Source organism: Canis lupus, chromosome 12 (assembly GCF_003254725.2).
Source record: "Canis lupus dingo isolate Sandy chromosome 12, ASM325472v2, whole genome shotgun sequence".
In the NCBI taxonomy this organism is placed as follows: domain Eukaryota; kingdom Metazoa; phylum Chordata; class Mammalia; order Carnivora; family Canidae; genus Canis; species Canis lupus.
Window position 1 is genome coordinate 10,886,339 of NC_064254.1, and position 16,948 is coordinate 10,903,286.

General features: G+C 52.1%; 1 protein-coding gene and 1 long non-coding RNA gene across 4 annotated transcripts; one reads left to right on the forward strand and one right to left on the reverse strand.

The window, feature by feature from the left end:
- Window positions 1-557: 557 nt before the first annotated feature.
- On the reverse strand, window positions 558-10,054 carry LOC112641586 (uncharacterized). Of its 2 annotated transcripts, XR_004804196.2 has the most exons (4): window positions 7,969-10,054; window positions 7,333-7,407; window positions 3,308-3,386; window positions 558-1,146 (listed from the first exon to the last, which is right to left on the reverse strand). It is a non-coding gene; the product is annotated as an uncharacterized LOC112641586 (long non-coding RNA). The 2 variants fall into 2 exon arrangements; XR_007401441.1 differs by having other exon boundaries at window positions 7,333-10,054.
- Window positions 9,689-15,551, forward strand: GUCA1ANB (GUCA1A neighbor). Of its 2 annotated transcripts, none has more exons than XM_035697700.2 (2): window positions 9,689-9,844; window positions 15,039-15,551. In XM_035697700.2, exons 1-2 carry the CDS (start codon window positions 9,836-9,838, stop codon window positions 15,366-15,368), a joined length of 339 nt encoding a protein of 112 aa, XP_035553593.1. In that variant the 5' UTR covers window positions 9,689-9,835; the 3' UTR covers window positions 15,369-15,551. The 2 variants fall into 2 exon arrangements, with proteins under 2 accessions (XP_035553593.1, XP_035553592.1); XM_035697699.2 differs by lacking the exon at window positions 9,689-9,844 and adding an exon at window positions 14,195-14,350.
- Window positions 15,552-16,948: the final 1,397 nt, after the last annotated feature.

Here is a 16,948-nt window from a genome sequence, read left to right on the forward strand (position 1 = left end):
GGGGACTAGCCAGGCCAAGGCGTTGGATTTCCATGCTTCCTGGAGGCAAGAGTGGATGGCTGCGTGGGGGTGCCAGTCACAGGCGACAGAGTGCTTCCTCTGAGCCTCCCACCCCAACCCAGACAGTTGCAGTTGTCCAGCTCTTTGTACTAAAGGCAGTTGATTCCCCTTCAACTTTTCATTCTGAAACATTTGAAAGACTAGTAAAATGACCACCTGTACACCTTTCTCCTGGATGGTCAACACATCACCACATTTGCTCAGGTGCCCTCTCTCTCTACATGCACACACCTACACGTGCCTTTTTATTTTTCCATGTTCATCTTGCTGAAGATGGAAACTTGTAGATATCCTGGCCCATCTCCCCATGCATACCAATACTTCAATATCCATTGCTAATAATAAGGATATTCTTCTAAATGACCACAATACAGTTACCACAATGAAGTATGAAAAATTTCCCAATTATCTCCCAAATGTAATTTTCATTTATTTTTTTTGTCCAATCCACACTCCAGCCAAGATTCACACATTGCATTTGCTTGTCATGTGCCTTTACATATTTAGTACCATTGCCTACTTTTGTTTTTCATGACAGTGACATTTTTTAAAAGTCCCCTTTACTTGCTCCAGGTTAAGGGACAGGATGAGTTGGGCTTTTAGGGCTTGTGGCTATGAGGTCATTATTTTCTCAGCAGGAGGGAAGAGACTGAGGAACCGATGGGCTAGGCGTGGGGTGGGGACAGGAGCATCTTTAGAAACACTTGTGTTCCCCAGATGTTCTTGGTTGGAGACATGCCTGTGGTCAACCATGTCTTACCCCACCCACTACCATGGCACTCTTGGAACCTATTGCCATTCATTCAAGGAGTAGTTGTGGAGGCTCTCCCAATTGCCTGGTTCTGGGTTGAGGGTTTGGGGGTACATGGGAATATAAGCGAATTACAGAAGTTTTATTTCTACCATGGAGGATCTTGAGGTCTCATTAGGGAGATGGATTTAATGATTCAAGATGGCAGGCCACGATGACTAAGTTCAGAATAGTCATTGGTGTCACTCATTACACATAGCAGGAATTCAGAGGCGGGGAAGTCAACATGGGCTGGAGAAGTCCAGGAAGGCTTCTTGGGAGAATTGAGACTTGAGCTGGCCCATGAAAGATGACAAGGATGTTAATAGAGAAGGGAAGGAGCTGTTCTAGCATATGCACATACCCATACCATCCATCCCTCCAACCTCCTACTTCTGCATCATGGTTCCTCCTACCGTCCACACAGGGAAGGCACAAGGGAAACCCAGATGCCCCATCATGCCCTGGACATCATCATAACCTGCCCAAGGGCTCTAGACACTCAGGCATGAGACAGAGGCTTCCTTCCTGGAGACCTTGGAGGCTTGAAGTGCTCCCATTTAGGGTAGCTCCTGGGCTCTTCTACTCTGGACCACCCCCAAGCAGAGCCACTGAGGAGGAGCTCCATTTATATGCAACATCCACTACACACTTAGTATTCTGGAGAACTGTTCTGTGCCAGCTGTGGGCTGCAAAGGATCCAGAGAAATCAAAGACATGGCATCAAAGTTCAAGTTGCTTTCATCTATTTGGAGACACACACACACACACACACACACACACATGATTAGGGGAAGTAATGGGGAGGAGAAGACAAGGGGGACAGAGGTTCAGAGGGGCAGCAGTCAGGGTAAGCTGGAGCATCTGGGGAGGGCACGCAGGAGGCTCAGCATGGTGGAAGCTGGGAACTGCGGGGTGAGAAGGAAGTCACGACAAGGTTGGCCAGGGTATCCTGGGCTTAAAAACACCAGTGGGTAAGATTGGAAACAGCCTAAATTGTCCATCGGGAGATGACTGTTTAAATAAATTACAGCACATCCACACAATGGAATAATAATGCAACTCAAAAGAAGAATGAGTCAACTGACTGTGTCCAGTTATCTCCAAGATAAACTGATAAACTGTTGACAAAACGGTGTGTGTAGTTTGCTACTATTGGGGCAGGATAAGTAGGTTCTTATTTGCCTGTTTGTATTGGCACAGAAGAACTTTGGAGAGATGCATAAGAAACTGATAGAAGTGGTTACTGGGAGTGGAGATGGAGGGAACTGGGCAAATGGGATAGAAGTGGGCGGGAGAGGGATCCCTGGGTGGCTCAGCGGTTTGGCGCCTGCCTTTGGCCCAGGGTGCGATCCTGGAGACCCGGGATCGAATCCCAGCTTCCAGTGCATGGAGCCTGCTTCTCCCTCTGCCTATGTCTCTGCCCTCTCTCTCTCTCTCTCTCTCTCTGTGTGTGACTATCATAAAATAAAAAAAAAAAAAAGAAGTGGGAGAATTTTGAGCCTAAAATGCTTTTTTTTTCTTTAAGATTTTATTTATTTATTCATGAAAGACACACACACACACACACACACACACACACACACACAGAGAAGCAGACTCCATGCAGGGAGCCCGATGTGGGACTTGCTCCTGGGACTCCAGGATCACACCCTGGGCCAAAGAAAGGCAGGCACTCAACAGCTGAGCCACCCAGGTATCCCGCTTTTTTCATTTTCCAACCATGTAAATATATTTGATGTTTAAAATTAAAGAAAAAGTGTGTCAGCCACACTTCAATTAAAAATAAAGAAAAATAAATAGGGGCATCTGGCTGGCTGGCTCAGTCAGTTAAGCAGCTGCCTTCAGCTCTGGGTCTACAATCCCAGGGTCCTGGGATCAAGCCCCATGTCCCGATCCCTGCCCAGCAGGGAGTCTGCTTCTCCCTCTCCCTCTATCCCTCCCTCCCCTTGCTCACGCTCTGTCTCTCTCTCAAATAAATAAAATATTTTTAAAAAATAAAGAAAAATTTAAAAAAATAAAATAAAAAAATAAAAAAGAAATAAAGAAAAATTAAAAAGAAATAAGTAGGCAGGAGAGTCTAGAAGTATGGTCTGTAACCCAGAAGCATCTGTATCACCTGAGATCTTACTAGAACTATAGAACCTACTAGAACTGTAGAAACCCTCTCCCTGACATTGAGCAACCTCTCTGGGCCTCAGTTTGTTTGTCTGTCAAACAGGCTATTAATTTAAGGTTGTCATGAGATGCAGTGAGCTGATGGATTAAGGTGCCCAACAAAGGATCTGTGTTTTAACAAGGTCCCCAGGTGACTCAGGAGCTTGTGAAGGTTTGAGGATCTGTGGCCTAGAATCAGTGGTTACCAGGAGGAGGCACTGGTGACTGGTAACAGCTGGGGGGTTTTGTGTATTTGCTTTTTTAAGTAATCTCTACACCCAACGTGGGGCTCGAACTTACCACCCTGAGATCACGCGTGGCACGCTCCGCTGACAGAGCCAGCCATGCCCTCCAACAGCTGTATTTTGAAGATGTTCATCTAGTAGCGGATGAAGGACAATGGGAAGAAATGTAGGCTGAGGGGCTAAGTCAAGCTGCTCGATTGATCTGTTAATTGGTTAGTTAGTTAATTAATACAAGCAGTTGTAGGGGGCCATGGAGGGCAGGACTAGTCTGCTGGTGGTAGCAACAGAGCCAAGCTTTTCTGTGGGACATTTCTTAGGGAGGAAGGAAGGTGTTGATGGACAGTTTGCACACAGGGGAAGTAAAAAATGCTCTGATGTGCTCGCTTCGGCAGCACATCTACTAAAAAATGCTCTGAGCCTGTTTCCTCGTCTGCAGTGGGGGAGCAAGAGTGGCCCTCATAGTGTTGTCAGGAAGATGCAGTAAGATCATGGGTGTGAAGTGCCAGCACAGGGCCTGGTGCCCGCAGGCCACCCCCCCTCTGAAGCAGTTTGTTCATTTCTCTGCCCTGTTGACTCCCTTGCTTTCTGGGGGTGTTTTGGCTGGGATTGGGGAGGAGAGGGAATCCGTGTGATCGTGAACAGCAGAAGGCCATCGGGCTGCAGAGTCTGGATGTCAAGGTTCTTTCTGCCCATCCCCCCACTTCACCCGGATTTCAGTAGCCCATTGGCAGGGGCTGCGTGGGGGGCAGTCTCTGGAAAGCCTGGGTTCAACAGGGGGCACTCCCTCTCCACCAGTCCAGCTCCCAGCAACACCTCAACCTGCTCCCCTGGTAAAAGAAACAGCCCAATAACAGGCTCTCCTAGAAACAGCCAAAGCCCAATCCTGTAATTAAATCTTGGTTCAGCAATTACTTAGTAACAAGAGCCGACTTTACTGGCCGCTTCTGGACTGTGGGGTGAAATTGGGGCCCAGACACTATAGTCTTCCCAGAGACTCGGCTAGGACTTTGTCAGATTTATGGCTTTCCCTACATCCAATGAAGCCAAGCACTCCTGGCTGAGAGAGTGCACTCCCAGTAGGAGAAGTGCAGGCCTGAGAGGTCCTGAGGTTCCCCTTCACCCCCACCTGGGTGACCCTGCAGGGACAAAGGTCAGCACTCCCAATTCCCACTTGCTACTGAGCTATGGATCATCTGGTCCAGCCTCTTGTTCCAGGCTGGAGACACCTTTTGCCAGAACAGCCCCTGAAACTTTCCTTTGGCCTCTGGTGGGGGGGTGGGCTCCGTCCCCTGACTTCTGCATTCCTCTGGCCAGGTGGGTGCCAGGAGATGAGGTCAGGCTAAGAAGAAGTCCAGCTCGCGGGAGGCAGAGGGAGACTCCCACATCCTGAGAGCGGGCTCAGAGAAAGTCATTACCTGGTGCCCAAGAGTGTGGAGATCAAGCACAGCCCTGGGTGGGGGGAGTGGTATGTTGCGGGGTGCTGGGGAGAGACACATTTCCCTTGGTAACTAACCATGGGCTCTGCCCAGAGGACCATGCCAGAGTGGGAAGGATCCTTGCTGGGAAATAGGTTTGAATCCTGACTCTGCTGTTTAGCAAGGGTGTGGCCGTGGCCGAGCTACCACCTGAGTGTGTCAGTTTGTTCATCTGAAAAACAGGGGCTATTATGTGAGGTTATTATGAGATTCAACAAGATAGTGGGTCAAGGCATCTGAGAGGCTGACTCATGGTAGGTACCTAGAGGCTGCATGCTCCTGCCCCTGTTCCCAGCCCGACTTTGGGTGCAGAGGGGCTACCCGGGGAACAGCAAAGAGAACAGTAGCCCTGACAGGCTGGAAGAGGGCAGTGACAATTCAACAAAAGAACCTCAAGAAGGAAAGTTCCACTGGGGCCCAGGACACGGGGTGGGGCGGACGTCTGCAAGATCGCCTTGAAGCCCAGGCAAAAACATTCCATCGTAAAACACGTCCTGAAATTTGAAATCACGTGTGTGTGCACATGCGCACTTAAAAAAATAAATAAAAGGTTGCTAAGTACAAAAAGCAAAAAACAAAACTCCATGTAGATTGTGACTACAGATATATAAACTGTATTTGTAAATGGCCAGGGATTGGAAAGGAACAGAACCATGGAGAAGATTCAGCTGGAATGCCAGGACTACATGTGGGGTTTTTTGTTTTGTTGTTGTTTTTTTTAAGATTTTATTTATTTGTTCATGAGAGACAGAGAGAGAGAGAGAGAGAGAGGCAGAGACACAGGCAGAGGGAGAAGCAGGCTCCATGCAGGGAGCCCGACGTGGGACTCGATCCCAGGTCTCCAGGATCACGCCCTGGGCGGAAGGCGGCGCTAAACCGCTGAGCCACCTGGGCTGCCCTGTTTTTCGTTTTGTTTTGTTTTGTTTTGTTCACTTTTTAGTAATGTGCTCTGCTGGTAGGTCATTTGTTTTAACTGAAAAGTCCATAGATAAGAAAGAACACAATTTAACATGGGATGCATTTTATTTTTATTTTTATTTTTTGCATTTTCTTTTAAAGAGTACTAGAAGGGAGAACCTGGAGATGCATATTCTAGAGCCACTTCCACCACTAACCTCCTGTGAGACCATGGAGCTATCCTGAGCCTCAGTTTCTCCATCTGTACAATGGGAGGGTGGGATTCAGTACTCACTCGGGTGTGGTTTCATGTCTGAGTAAAATGCTCATTGGCTGGCAGAGCAGGAGCTGAACAACAAATAAGGCTGTCTGGCACCTTCTGTGTGAGGAGGTGACTCTGGCTCCCAGGAGAGAGTGACAGCTGGGTTGTAGTAAGCATTGCCTGGGACACCAGGACCTGTGTGCAGGCTGTGGGAGCTTCAAACGTTCTGGATTAGTCCATACCCTCCAGGAATCAGCACAGCCCCACATACTTCTCACGGGCTCTGCAGAACAGCCCTTGAGCTGGGACTTTGAGCCCTGGGTGCCTTTCTCTGTGAGCCAACCTGGGTCTGGCTTACCTCCACCTCTCCCTGAGATCTGGAAGGAACAGCCACTGAGCATCTCTTCTGTGTCAGGAGTGGGGCCGAGTGGATTGCATGTATAACCCACTGCCATCATCAGCGCCACAAGGGACGGGACAATATACTCCTCATATGGGTGGAGAAAAGACTTTAAGTGATGTTTACTCCTAGTCTGTGACAAATCAATTCTGCTCTTAGGAATATGCCCCCAGAGAAATCATAGAGGGCCAAGGAGGTGATATCAGTGCAGTGTTGTCTGTGGGGATGGGGAGTTGGAGGCCCCCAGGGTAGGGGGGTCTGGGAGGAGCAGAGACATAAAATGTGGTGGATGCACTGCATCGACTACATCGCGATCAGAAGCGAGGAACCAGATGCTGGTAACAGCAACACAGATGGATCTTAGAAATCAGTAGGGAGCCATCAAAGTAAACAGAATGAGGTCTAAAACACAGCATGCCACTTATGTAAATGAAAACTGCCTGCATGCAAAACAAGAATACATATATTTTGTAAGAATATATGAACAAGAAGATGCTCATTAAGTACATTAGAATGGTTGCCTCTGGCGGGGGTGGGTGGGGAATGTGGTTGGAGACTGGAGATGAAGGGGGAAAATTAGTGCAAGAGAGGAGTCCTTTGTAGACCAGGGGTGGTAATGCACCATGCACAAGGTGTATGAATAACTCAGCCCTCTGTACTTGAAGTCCGGCAAAGGAAAAACAAATAGGATCAGAGAGGCCAAGTAATTTGCCCAAACCGCACTGCAGGTGAGGAGAGGTGGAAAGACTGTCCAAATCACCAGGCCTACATAGAGCAGGGCGGTAGCAGGGCACTTTGGCAGCAGAGAGGCAGGAGGGGTGGCTGTGTGTGGCAAGGTGTGTATGGGTACCTGGTGAGTTTCCTGTGCTCCAGTTCAGCCCACTGAGGAGTACAGGTCAGTCCTTACCCTCCAGGAACTTTGATGATGAATAAAATGAGATGATGCTTGGAGTGTGGCAAAGAAGTCAGAGAAAGGTGGTCTTCCAGGAGGCAAGACTAAGTCGGTATCAGTCTGGGGTTTAGAAATAATAACTCCTCGCACCTACCTTGCAGCAGGCACTGCTCTAAGCTCATGGTGGTGAGGTGGGTGGTGTGTGCACAACAAGCCTTCCAGGTGGATTCTGTTATCAGATTAGGAATTGAGGCAGAGACAGGTTAAGTGATTTAGGCAAGTCATGTAGCTGAGAAGTGGCAGTGCTGGGATTTGAACCTAGGCAGAGGGGGTCCAGAGGTCATGATCTTTTTTTTTTTTTTTTAAGATTGATTGACTGATTGATTTGAGAAAGAGAGGGAGAGAGGAGGGACAGAGGGAATGAAGCAGACTCCCCTCTGAGTGTGGGGCCCAGTGTGGAGCTCGATGCAGGCAGGGCTCTTTCTCACAACCCTGAGACCATGACCTGAGCCGAAACCAAGAGTCAGATGCTTAACCTACTGAGCCACCCAGGTGCTCCCAGAGGCCACGATCTTAAACCATCCCATGATTTACAAATGAAATAAGACAGATCTGGTTTGACTGGCCAGGCTTTGCTAAAGGAGGTCTCCCCAGCCATGTCCTGTCTTGAGGTCCCCACGAAGAGGGTGGCATAGCCCGGGCTGGAGATGCTCCTGCCAGGGTCCAGGCCTATGGTCAGTCATGGGGGAGGGGTTCCTACGTGAAGTCCTCAGGATGAAATTCAACTCACCTTCCTTCAAATGTTCAAGATGGAGAGACCCAACATCCTCATGGTGCACATATAGAAGCTGAGGCCCAGAAAGGTGGTGGGACTTGTCTCTGATTACCAGGCAACCAGCCCAGCACCTCCCTCTTTGGCTGAGACAAAGTGTGGAGAGGGCTAAGTTGTGGTGATCTGCTCACCAAACCCCTGCCGGTCCCCTGGGCTCCTTCCTGATAGCTTTAGGCCCCGGGCTGGAGCCAGGCCACTTTCCTCGGAGCTGGCAATGCTGGCCACATCTGCCACAATACCGTGTCCCCACTTCCTTCCCTCTCAAGCAAGATAGCATCACCTCAGAGCCTTAGAAATCCCTGATCAGAAGCTCTGGGAAGGGAAGCCCTGATTGCCACACACACACACACACACACACACACACACCCCGCCAGGAGCCTCCCCTCCTGGGCCCTCCCACCCTCTCAGAAATTAGGGGTCATTACCATCAGGGTGTGAGATCTGAGCAGTGCACAAGTCATCAACACCCCAACTCCAATCTGCCACAGGGCCCCAAAGTCCACCCCGTAACCCACAGTCAGTGCTGACACAGTGCCAGGAAGGAAACAAGCCCTTGCCCAGCCCAAGCCATTGTGGCAGAGGGCAGGAAGTCACTGGCTTGTTCTATCTCCTTCCCCGGGTCCTATCCCTTCGTCCCCTTTGAAACCCAGGTCCCTCCCATATGTGGGATTTCTGACCCATTCCTAGAAGGTGCCTATCAAGTCTGGTGTTGGGCATGGGTCTGGTTCTTGAAGATGGGGATGGGATGGCCCATTCAGCCACCTACCCATCAATCCAGTTACCTGCTCACACATAATAATAGCTAATACTTACCAAGTGCTTACTCTGTGCCAGGCCCCATCCTGAGTCCTCTGCCCATCCCTAGCAGGTAGAGACCTGTAGTCTACCCATTTTACAGATGAACAGACTGTCAAATACTATCTACAGAGAAGTCAACTACTTGCCGGAGGTCATACAACTAGTAAAATGGTAGAGCCAATTTCAAGCTCGAGGAGCCTGACTCTTGGGCCTGCTATCCTGTCTCTACAGCACAACCACCCAGCATGTTAGCCATTTACTGGCCATCTATCTATCCATTCACCCCCAGGCACCCTGCCCAGCCTCCTGTCCACAGAACAGCATAGGTAGAGGCTTGGAGTGGAAAGAGCAGGGTGTGTTTAAGAAATTAGCTACTGCATAGAGTGAGGGGAAACATAGCAAGAGATGAGGCTAAAAAGGTGAGCAGGTCTCAAATCAGGGGCGTCTGGGCATCCACAGTCTATCTACCTACAAACTTATCCTCCTGCCCATCCACTTTCCCACTCCTCTGTCTGTCCATGCATCTAGCCGTCCCTTCCTCCCTCCCTCCATCATTTCTGCAATGTGGAAGGCAGAGAGAGAGAGAGGGAGACAGAAGGAGAATGGAGAGTTGACTGGGGACATTTCCTCCCTGCTGGTAATTTCTTATGACATGTTGGGGCGCTGGGGGAACATTAGGACTTCTGAAGTTACCTGAGTAACTGGGATCACTTCCTCCTCTCTCTACTCACTCTACTACCCACAAGTCACAGGTCCTGAGAGATTGCGAAAAGAGGGCATCGCAGGGGTCAGGGAAAATGTCAAGGTTAAAAGATCCTTCCAGGCCTTGCGATTTTAGCCCCCAGCCCTGCCTCTGTGTCTCCTTAGGAAGACAGAATTGTGCTGTCAAAGAGGCATCACAATGCCCCTGCCACGCAAATTCTCCCCACCCCAGCACTCCCAGTACTTCCCAAGAGTCCCTGGGAGACCCCGGAGCCCCTGACCACCAGAAACTCCATCTCACCGACAAGAGAGGCCCTGGTCAAGGATGTCCCAGGTGGGATGACATCACAGGGTTGCATCAGGGCAGCCCAAGGCCATATGAAGCCTGATGGGCAGGAAAGTGTATGAAGGCCCAAGCCTGTGTGGCTGGGAGCTGAGGGCCTCTTATAAAAAACTTGGTTGCCAGCCCACCTCAACCCAACTCTTATTCCCCTACAGTGGAGCCCCTGCTGTCTCCCCAGGGGAGGGGGCAGGAAGGCGGCCACCATCTCTACCCCCTGGTGTTCCTCTGCCCCTTCACTTCCCCAGACACTTCCTGGATGGTCAGTGCGCATTTCCCCTTCTAGGCAAACTTGGTGACAAGTAGCAATGATAGCTAAAGTTTACTGAATGCTCAAGGGATCTAGGCTCTTTATCTAGTATATCTCATTAAATCCTCATGGTGACCCTATGAGGTAGATACTGTAGTTGTGCCCACTTTAGAGGTGGGAAAACTGAGATACAGAATATTTTAAATTCTTGAAAGATCGGCCACCTAGTGCGAGTGGCAGAGCTTGAATTTGAACTCCACGCCACAATGCTACACGGCCTCACAAACGAGGAAGCTAAGGCCCTCGCTTGGCCTCCTCATCTGCTCCCTTCCCAGCCCCTCTGCCCACTGCCGGCCAACCGGCTCTCACCAAGGTTCTGCTGAGCGTGTTTGAAACCTACAGGGGTAACTGCTGGATGAGGCTGATGATAATTACTATTTGCATTTTGCTCGCACAGTTCCCACACTCACTGCCCCCCCATGGCATGCTGGTGAAGGAGACAGCCTCATTATCCTCATCTTGCCAACATGGCAACCAAAGCTCAAGGAGGTTCTGAGCTTTGCCCAAGGCTGCCTGACCTGTAAGGCCAGTGAGGCCCTGAGCTCAGACCTTCACACTCCAAAGCCCAGGCACATTCCACAGGGCCAGGTGCCCTGGGAGGCCTCATCCGCTGCCTCACCCAGTGCCATTTGCATTTCAAGAGGGCACAAGGCCTTCTCCCCAAGAGTGAGGTGCTAATGGTGGAATGTCAGGCTCTGGGTAGGCTAGAGGATGTACCTGTGGGCCGGAGGTATTTGTGAGAGGGCAGTGTCTTCCCAGACCTGCACAAAAACCCTATATGAGGTCTTCTGGCTCTACTTAGAAAGCTTCACTCTTGAGTCACCCTCTTCCCCATTGTAGATCTTGGTAGAAGGGACAGATGCATAGATTTGTGTACCTAAAATGCCTTGGGAGGGTCTGGCTGCGGGGCAGGGCTCATAAAGGGAGAGGTCTCTTCTTTTGGCTCTGCTGGAAATGCAGATAAAAATAGGGTAGTGGGAGGGTACCTGGGTGGCTCAGTGGCTGAGCGTCTGCCTTTGGCTCAGGGTATGATCCTGGGGTCCTGGGATTGAGTCCCACCTCAGGCTCTCTGCAGGAAGCCTGCTTCTCCCTCTGTGTCTCTGCCTCTCTCTCTGTGTCTCTCATGAGTAAATAAATAAAATCTTTTAAGAAAATAGGGTAGTGGGATTTGGAAAGGAGGGAAGGGGCAGGTTAGACCCTTTACCTGCCCTTTAGACTTCCTCGCTCCCTGGAATGGGAGGCTTAAGTGCACACTGCGGGAAGCAGGTAGGAGTTAGAGGTGTTCCTCAAAGCTCTAAAGCAGGCTCCTCAGCCTGGGCACCGATGACATTGTGTGCTGATAATTCCTTACTGGACGGCTGTCCTGGCACCATAAGATGGATATTTATTTATTTACTTATCTATTTGTCTATTTTTAAATATTTTTATTTATTTATCATGACAGACACAGAGAGAAAGAGGTAGAGACACAGGGAGAGGGAGAAGCAGGCTCCATGCAGGGAGCCTGATGTGGGACTCGATCCTGGGTCTCCAGGATCATGCCCTGGGCCGAAGGCAGGCACTAAATAGCTGAGCCACCCAGGCGTCCCACCATACGATATTTAGCGGCATCCCTGGCCTCTACCCACTGGATGCCAGTAGCATCCCCACTGTGACAATCAGAAGTGTCTCCTGGCATTGCCAAATGTTTTCCTGGAGAGAAAAACACCCCAGGTTGTGAACCACTTCTCTAAAGTCACACACGTGCACCCTCCACAGCCCCCCCCACCTCCCGTGCTCTTGACAGGAGAACCCGAGAGGGGAGGAGATGGTTCAATGAAACCAGACTTGGAAAGTATGCATTCAGGCCCCGCCCTCTCCCTAGAGCTGGCCCTGCTGGGCCCTGGGCTGGCATGGGGTGTTCTCAGCCCTCTGATGTTAGTCACCTGGAGCCCAGCTGGGCCCTCAGAAAGGGCAGGGCAAGACTGGATTGCCTGGGCTTCCTCTTCCTCCTCCCCTTCCTCCTCCCAGGTATCTTATTCCTCCTCCCGGGACTGTCCCTTTGCCCCAGTTTCTATGAGGGCCTCATCCCTGAATGTGCTGGAGGCACTGGGTGCCCCCCTCCCCAGGACCCCAGATGTTGCAGTAGCAGCCACTGAGGCATAGCTGACAGGTGGACCCAAGACAGGAGGGTCCCGGACACCAGCCTCAGAGCCTGAGAAGCAGAGTCCAAATGGCCAAGGCTGAAGGGAGGAGGCCCTGCGGGTCCTCACCTCCACAGCCATGGGCTGGGCCCTTCTGTAGTATCAAAAGGACCAGAGCCCCACATTCTCAGAAACCTACTTAATATACCAAACGTCCTGCAATGTCCAGAACTGCCCCACAACAAAGAATTATCAGCACACAGCATCCGTGGTGCTGGGGGCAGGAAGCCCTGCTCTACAGGGCTTCCTATTTCTATTTATATTAGTCTTACTTGCACGCCCAGGGCCTGGCATGTAAGAGGAATAGTTTTGAATGAATGAATGACTGAACGAAGCAAATAATGTCATATCCCCAGCTCTGCCAAGAGATGGTCATGCCAAAATCCAGCATTCAGTGTCCCTGCCAAACTGGGAGGCCTGGCTGCCTTTCCCTTCAGCTGCTGCCCTGCTGCCCACCGCCACGAGGAAACGAGGGCAGAGATGAATTGGATGAATTGGCAGCCCCAGTCCCACTCCCAGTGCAGTGGCCGTGGTCTGCATCATGGGGGAGAGGATGTGGGCCTTAGGGTCAGCCAGCCCTGGGTTCAGTCCCAGCCTGGTTCTTTACCGGCCACCTGGCCCTAAACGTGTGACTAACCCCTTACTACAGTTTTCTCAACTATAACTAGGACTAGTAATACTATCTTCCTTAAAGGGTAATGTGAGGATTAGAGGAGATAATCTCTGTAAAGAGTTTGATGTGCTCGCAGCAGGTGGTGAAGAACCCCTGCTGATAACGCTGTCAGAGCTCATTTCTGATGTTACCCCTCGGTGTGTAAACTGCACCCCACCCCCAGCACCACTGAGCCCCAGAGAGTCTGGGAAGGCTGCTGAACACTTGTTCGCCCCTGTCTCCAGCTGGGCTGTGGGCCGGCATGGGGGTCAGCCCCAGGGACACAGAGGTGAACAGGGTGAGGTCCTGAACATGGGGAGCAGTTGACAGGCCATTGGAACATTGGTGTGAGCCTGGAAGGACCAGGATTTGGGGTTGGGGTGAGGCAAGCACAGAGCCCAGGGCAGCAAGATGTAAAGTAGCTTTCAGGGGGCCCTGGCTTCTCCTTACAATGCTCACTTGCCCTTGTCCCTGCCTGGCAAAGGACCGCACAGCCAGAAAGGAGGGCCTGAAGGCAGAGAGGAGGGTGAGACGGGGCAGGGGCTGCAGTACCGGAGGCTTCCTGGAGGAGATGTCCAGAGGGTTGCTGGCTTGGAAGGATAGGAAGAATTTTGAAAGGCACAGCAGACAACACACGCGTTCCTGGGTAGGAATCAGAGCCTGCTTGGGAGGAAAGCCCTGGGCAGGTTTGAGTTGGGCAAGTAGTTTGAAATCAAATGCAAAGGAGTGTGCATTATCTCTTGAGTGCCAGGGATTTCCTCTGTAAGATGGCAGGGGTTCAACTTGCAGCAACTCTGTAGGTAGGGTTCCCTCCCGTTTCCCTGCCGGGGCAGGGGCAGGGTTGGAGGGCCATGAGGCTGGGCAGAGTGGGAATGGGTTCCCCTCACAGCAGTAGCCTGGAGGAGCAGGAGAGGGCCAGCCCGACACCCAGGCATCTCATCCTTTGGGTTGTACCGTCATGTCTGTGAAGAATCCCAGTAAGATGGGCATCTGATACCTGGGAGATGGTGTGGGGGGGCTCAAGGGTGAACCAAACAATTCGATCATGGGGCAGTCTTGAGAGTGGCAACAGAGAAGTAAATAAATGTCACTAAATGTGGCCAGTGGGGCACTGGGGTGTCTTCGGGGAGTAGACCTCTGTGCCTAAACAACCGAGAGCGGTGATTGTGAAGAGCTGGCATTGTCACTCTGTAACAATGAGAGGTGTTCTAAAATGGAATGGACTGGCTGGTTGGAAGGGGAACTGCCCCTTAGTAGATTCCAGTTCAATTGGACCAACATTTATTGAGTGCTCACTAAATGCCTTGTTCTGGAGTAAAACAAGGAACAGGACTTTGGAGGCCATTATGTCAAGGGTAAGGGTGAGAATGCACTGCCCTTAAGGAGCTTAAGGCTGAAAGGGGAAAGAGACTCTCCCTGATGGATGAGGGGAGCAGTAGGGGAGGGCTTGCTGGGCTGGGGGAACCGCCTGAGCAAAGGCCCTGAGGCCTGGAAGGACAAGGTGCCACCAGGGGTGATAGGCAGGCCATCTAGCAAGTGCACAGGGTGACGGGAGCCCTGTCCCTAAAGCTCTTGCCTTCCAGGCCAGGGGTCCTAGAGATTTCTGTTCTAGGCAGCAGAGAGCCAAAGACGCTTTGAGGAGAAGAGCTATGTGGTCTGGCCATTGGTGTGCAGAGGCCCAGGCTGGAGAGGCCCTGCAGGAGACAGGATGGAGGCCTGGCGGGAGCCAGGGCCAGTTGGGAGCCCCGTGGAGGACACTGACAGACAGCTGGACACGGGGCAGAGGGGAGAGGGGTGAGGGGTTGAGGACGAGCCTGGCTCCCAGCCTCTGAGAAGCAGGCTGAGGTCTGCACTGGAGGGGGTGGGTCAGGGGGCCCTGAGGGTCACCCCGCTCCTGGAGGTGTCTGGCCACCAGAGCTGTCTTGGGGGTGGCTCTGGAAGCTTCTGACCAGTGGCACCTGCCCCCTCACTCCCACCCTTGGCCTTAGCAGTGCAAGCCCCAGAGTCTGATGCCTCAGCTCTCTCCTTCTCCCCACCCCCCAGGACTCAAAGAAACCCTCAGGACCCAGCCGGGAGCCCAAGACACTGTCAAGCAAAAAGGAGAAGTCTCCACGGCCTCCCCTGTCCCGGTCGTGGAAACAGGACCGCGAGCAGACCCTGGCGGCAGCCTATGTGCCCGTGGTGGTAGACCCGAGGGGACAGAGCCTGGAGAAGCTCAGGTTCGGCTTCTACACCTCCCAGTACTCCAACTCCCTGAACCCCTTCTACACCTTGCAGAAGCCCACCTGCGGCTACCTGTACCGGAGGGACACTGACCACACCCGCAAGTGCTTCGACGTGCCTCCTGCCAACCTGGTCTTGTGGCGTACCTAGGCCTCTGCCAGTCAGAAGGCCCCCCACCAGCTACACCCCGACCCCCCCGCAACCCTGGGTCCCGGGGAGAACGGCGGCTTGCTCCCGGGGAAGCAAGGGCTAAGACAGCTGTGCCGTGCCCACTGTCATCAAAGGCAAAGGGAGGTCTCTGTTCTCGGCAGCAATTAAAGTTTGTCCTTCCTTTCCCTGGCATCTGAATGGGTGGCTGTGGGTGGGTAAACTGAGGCCGCAGGGGGGCGTTTTACGATAGGCTAAGTCCAGAGAGGCCGGAAGACTGGGAAATGAAGCGATAGTTTATGAAACAATGAGACAGAGGAAGCTCTCAAAGGAGCGCGAGGGGTCCTGACAGGGTTGCCAACGTGGGCCTCCACCGACAGTCTTTTATTTAGAACTGACAGGGAACTGTGGCCTTATCATTCCTGGGATGTCTTGGTTTGAATAAGGACTGGTGATAACATTTTTTTTTTTTAAGATTTTACTTATTCATGAGAGACACACAGAAAATCCTGGATTCTCTACTGTGAGGGACCTCTAGGGGGGCTCACATCCTTCTTCCCTACTCACCATCTTCTTTTCAGAGAATGGCATCCAGGGAGGCCTGTGCACTTGCTAGATGGCCTGCCTATCACCCCTGGTGGCACCTTGTCCTTCCAGGCCTCGGGGCCTTTGCTCAGGCTGTTCCCCCAGCCCAGCAAGCCCTCCCCTACTGCTCCCCTCATCCATCAGGGAGAGTCTCTTTCCCCTTTCAGCCTTAAGCTCCTTAAGGGCAGTGCATTCTCACCCTTACCCTTGACGCTCAGCCAGTGAGTCACTCAGGCGTCCCTGGTGATAATATCTTTAATGGCTTCCTTCTTTTAGGGTCTGGCTATTCTTTCTGGTCACAGGTGACTGTCACAAAAAAAGACCCCCCCACACACATCTAGGGCAGTATGGTCTGCTTTGTTCCCTTATCTGTGGTTTCCTGACACCTCATCATTTTGGGGATTTCTGTGAGGCTGATCCCGCAGGCCCCTACCTACCTCTCCCTACCCAGCCCCACCAGTCCCTTACTCAAAAAGACTTGATTCTCGGTCCCCTCTCCCCAAGAGAGGCCTCAACACCCCTCCAGAGCCTGAGTCCCGAGCAAAGCTGGTGCTGGCCACACCCTCCCCATAAGCCAAGGTTGGCAACCCCTCCAAAGTCAAGAGAGAGGGAAGTCACCTGAATGCGATTCCACATTGGTGCAGCTGCCGGCCCCCATCCCCCCGCCCGTCTCCCCCCCCCCCCCCCCCCCCCCCCGCAGCCCTCATTTTACATCAAACTGCCTCTTCTGACTTGGAGTTCGTTGGTGGGCGGGTGGATTTCCCATCTTGTCTTCTCTCCTCTGGTCCAGAAGAGCCATGAAGGCAGAGGGCCCCTGACGCGGTGCCGGTGCCGGGTGGCCTGAGTGAGTCCCTGGCCACTGCCACCTAGAGGCAGATCCAGCGGTGTGCTGGAGCCAGCTCCCATGGGCCTGAGGGGGAGGACTGGGGGCATCTCTCAACTCCACAGCCAGTGACTTCATGTTGGTGACCTCTGAAGCCAGCAGCAGAGGCCTGCAA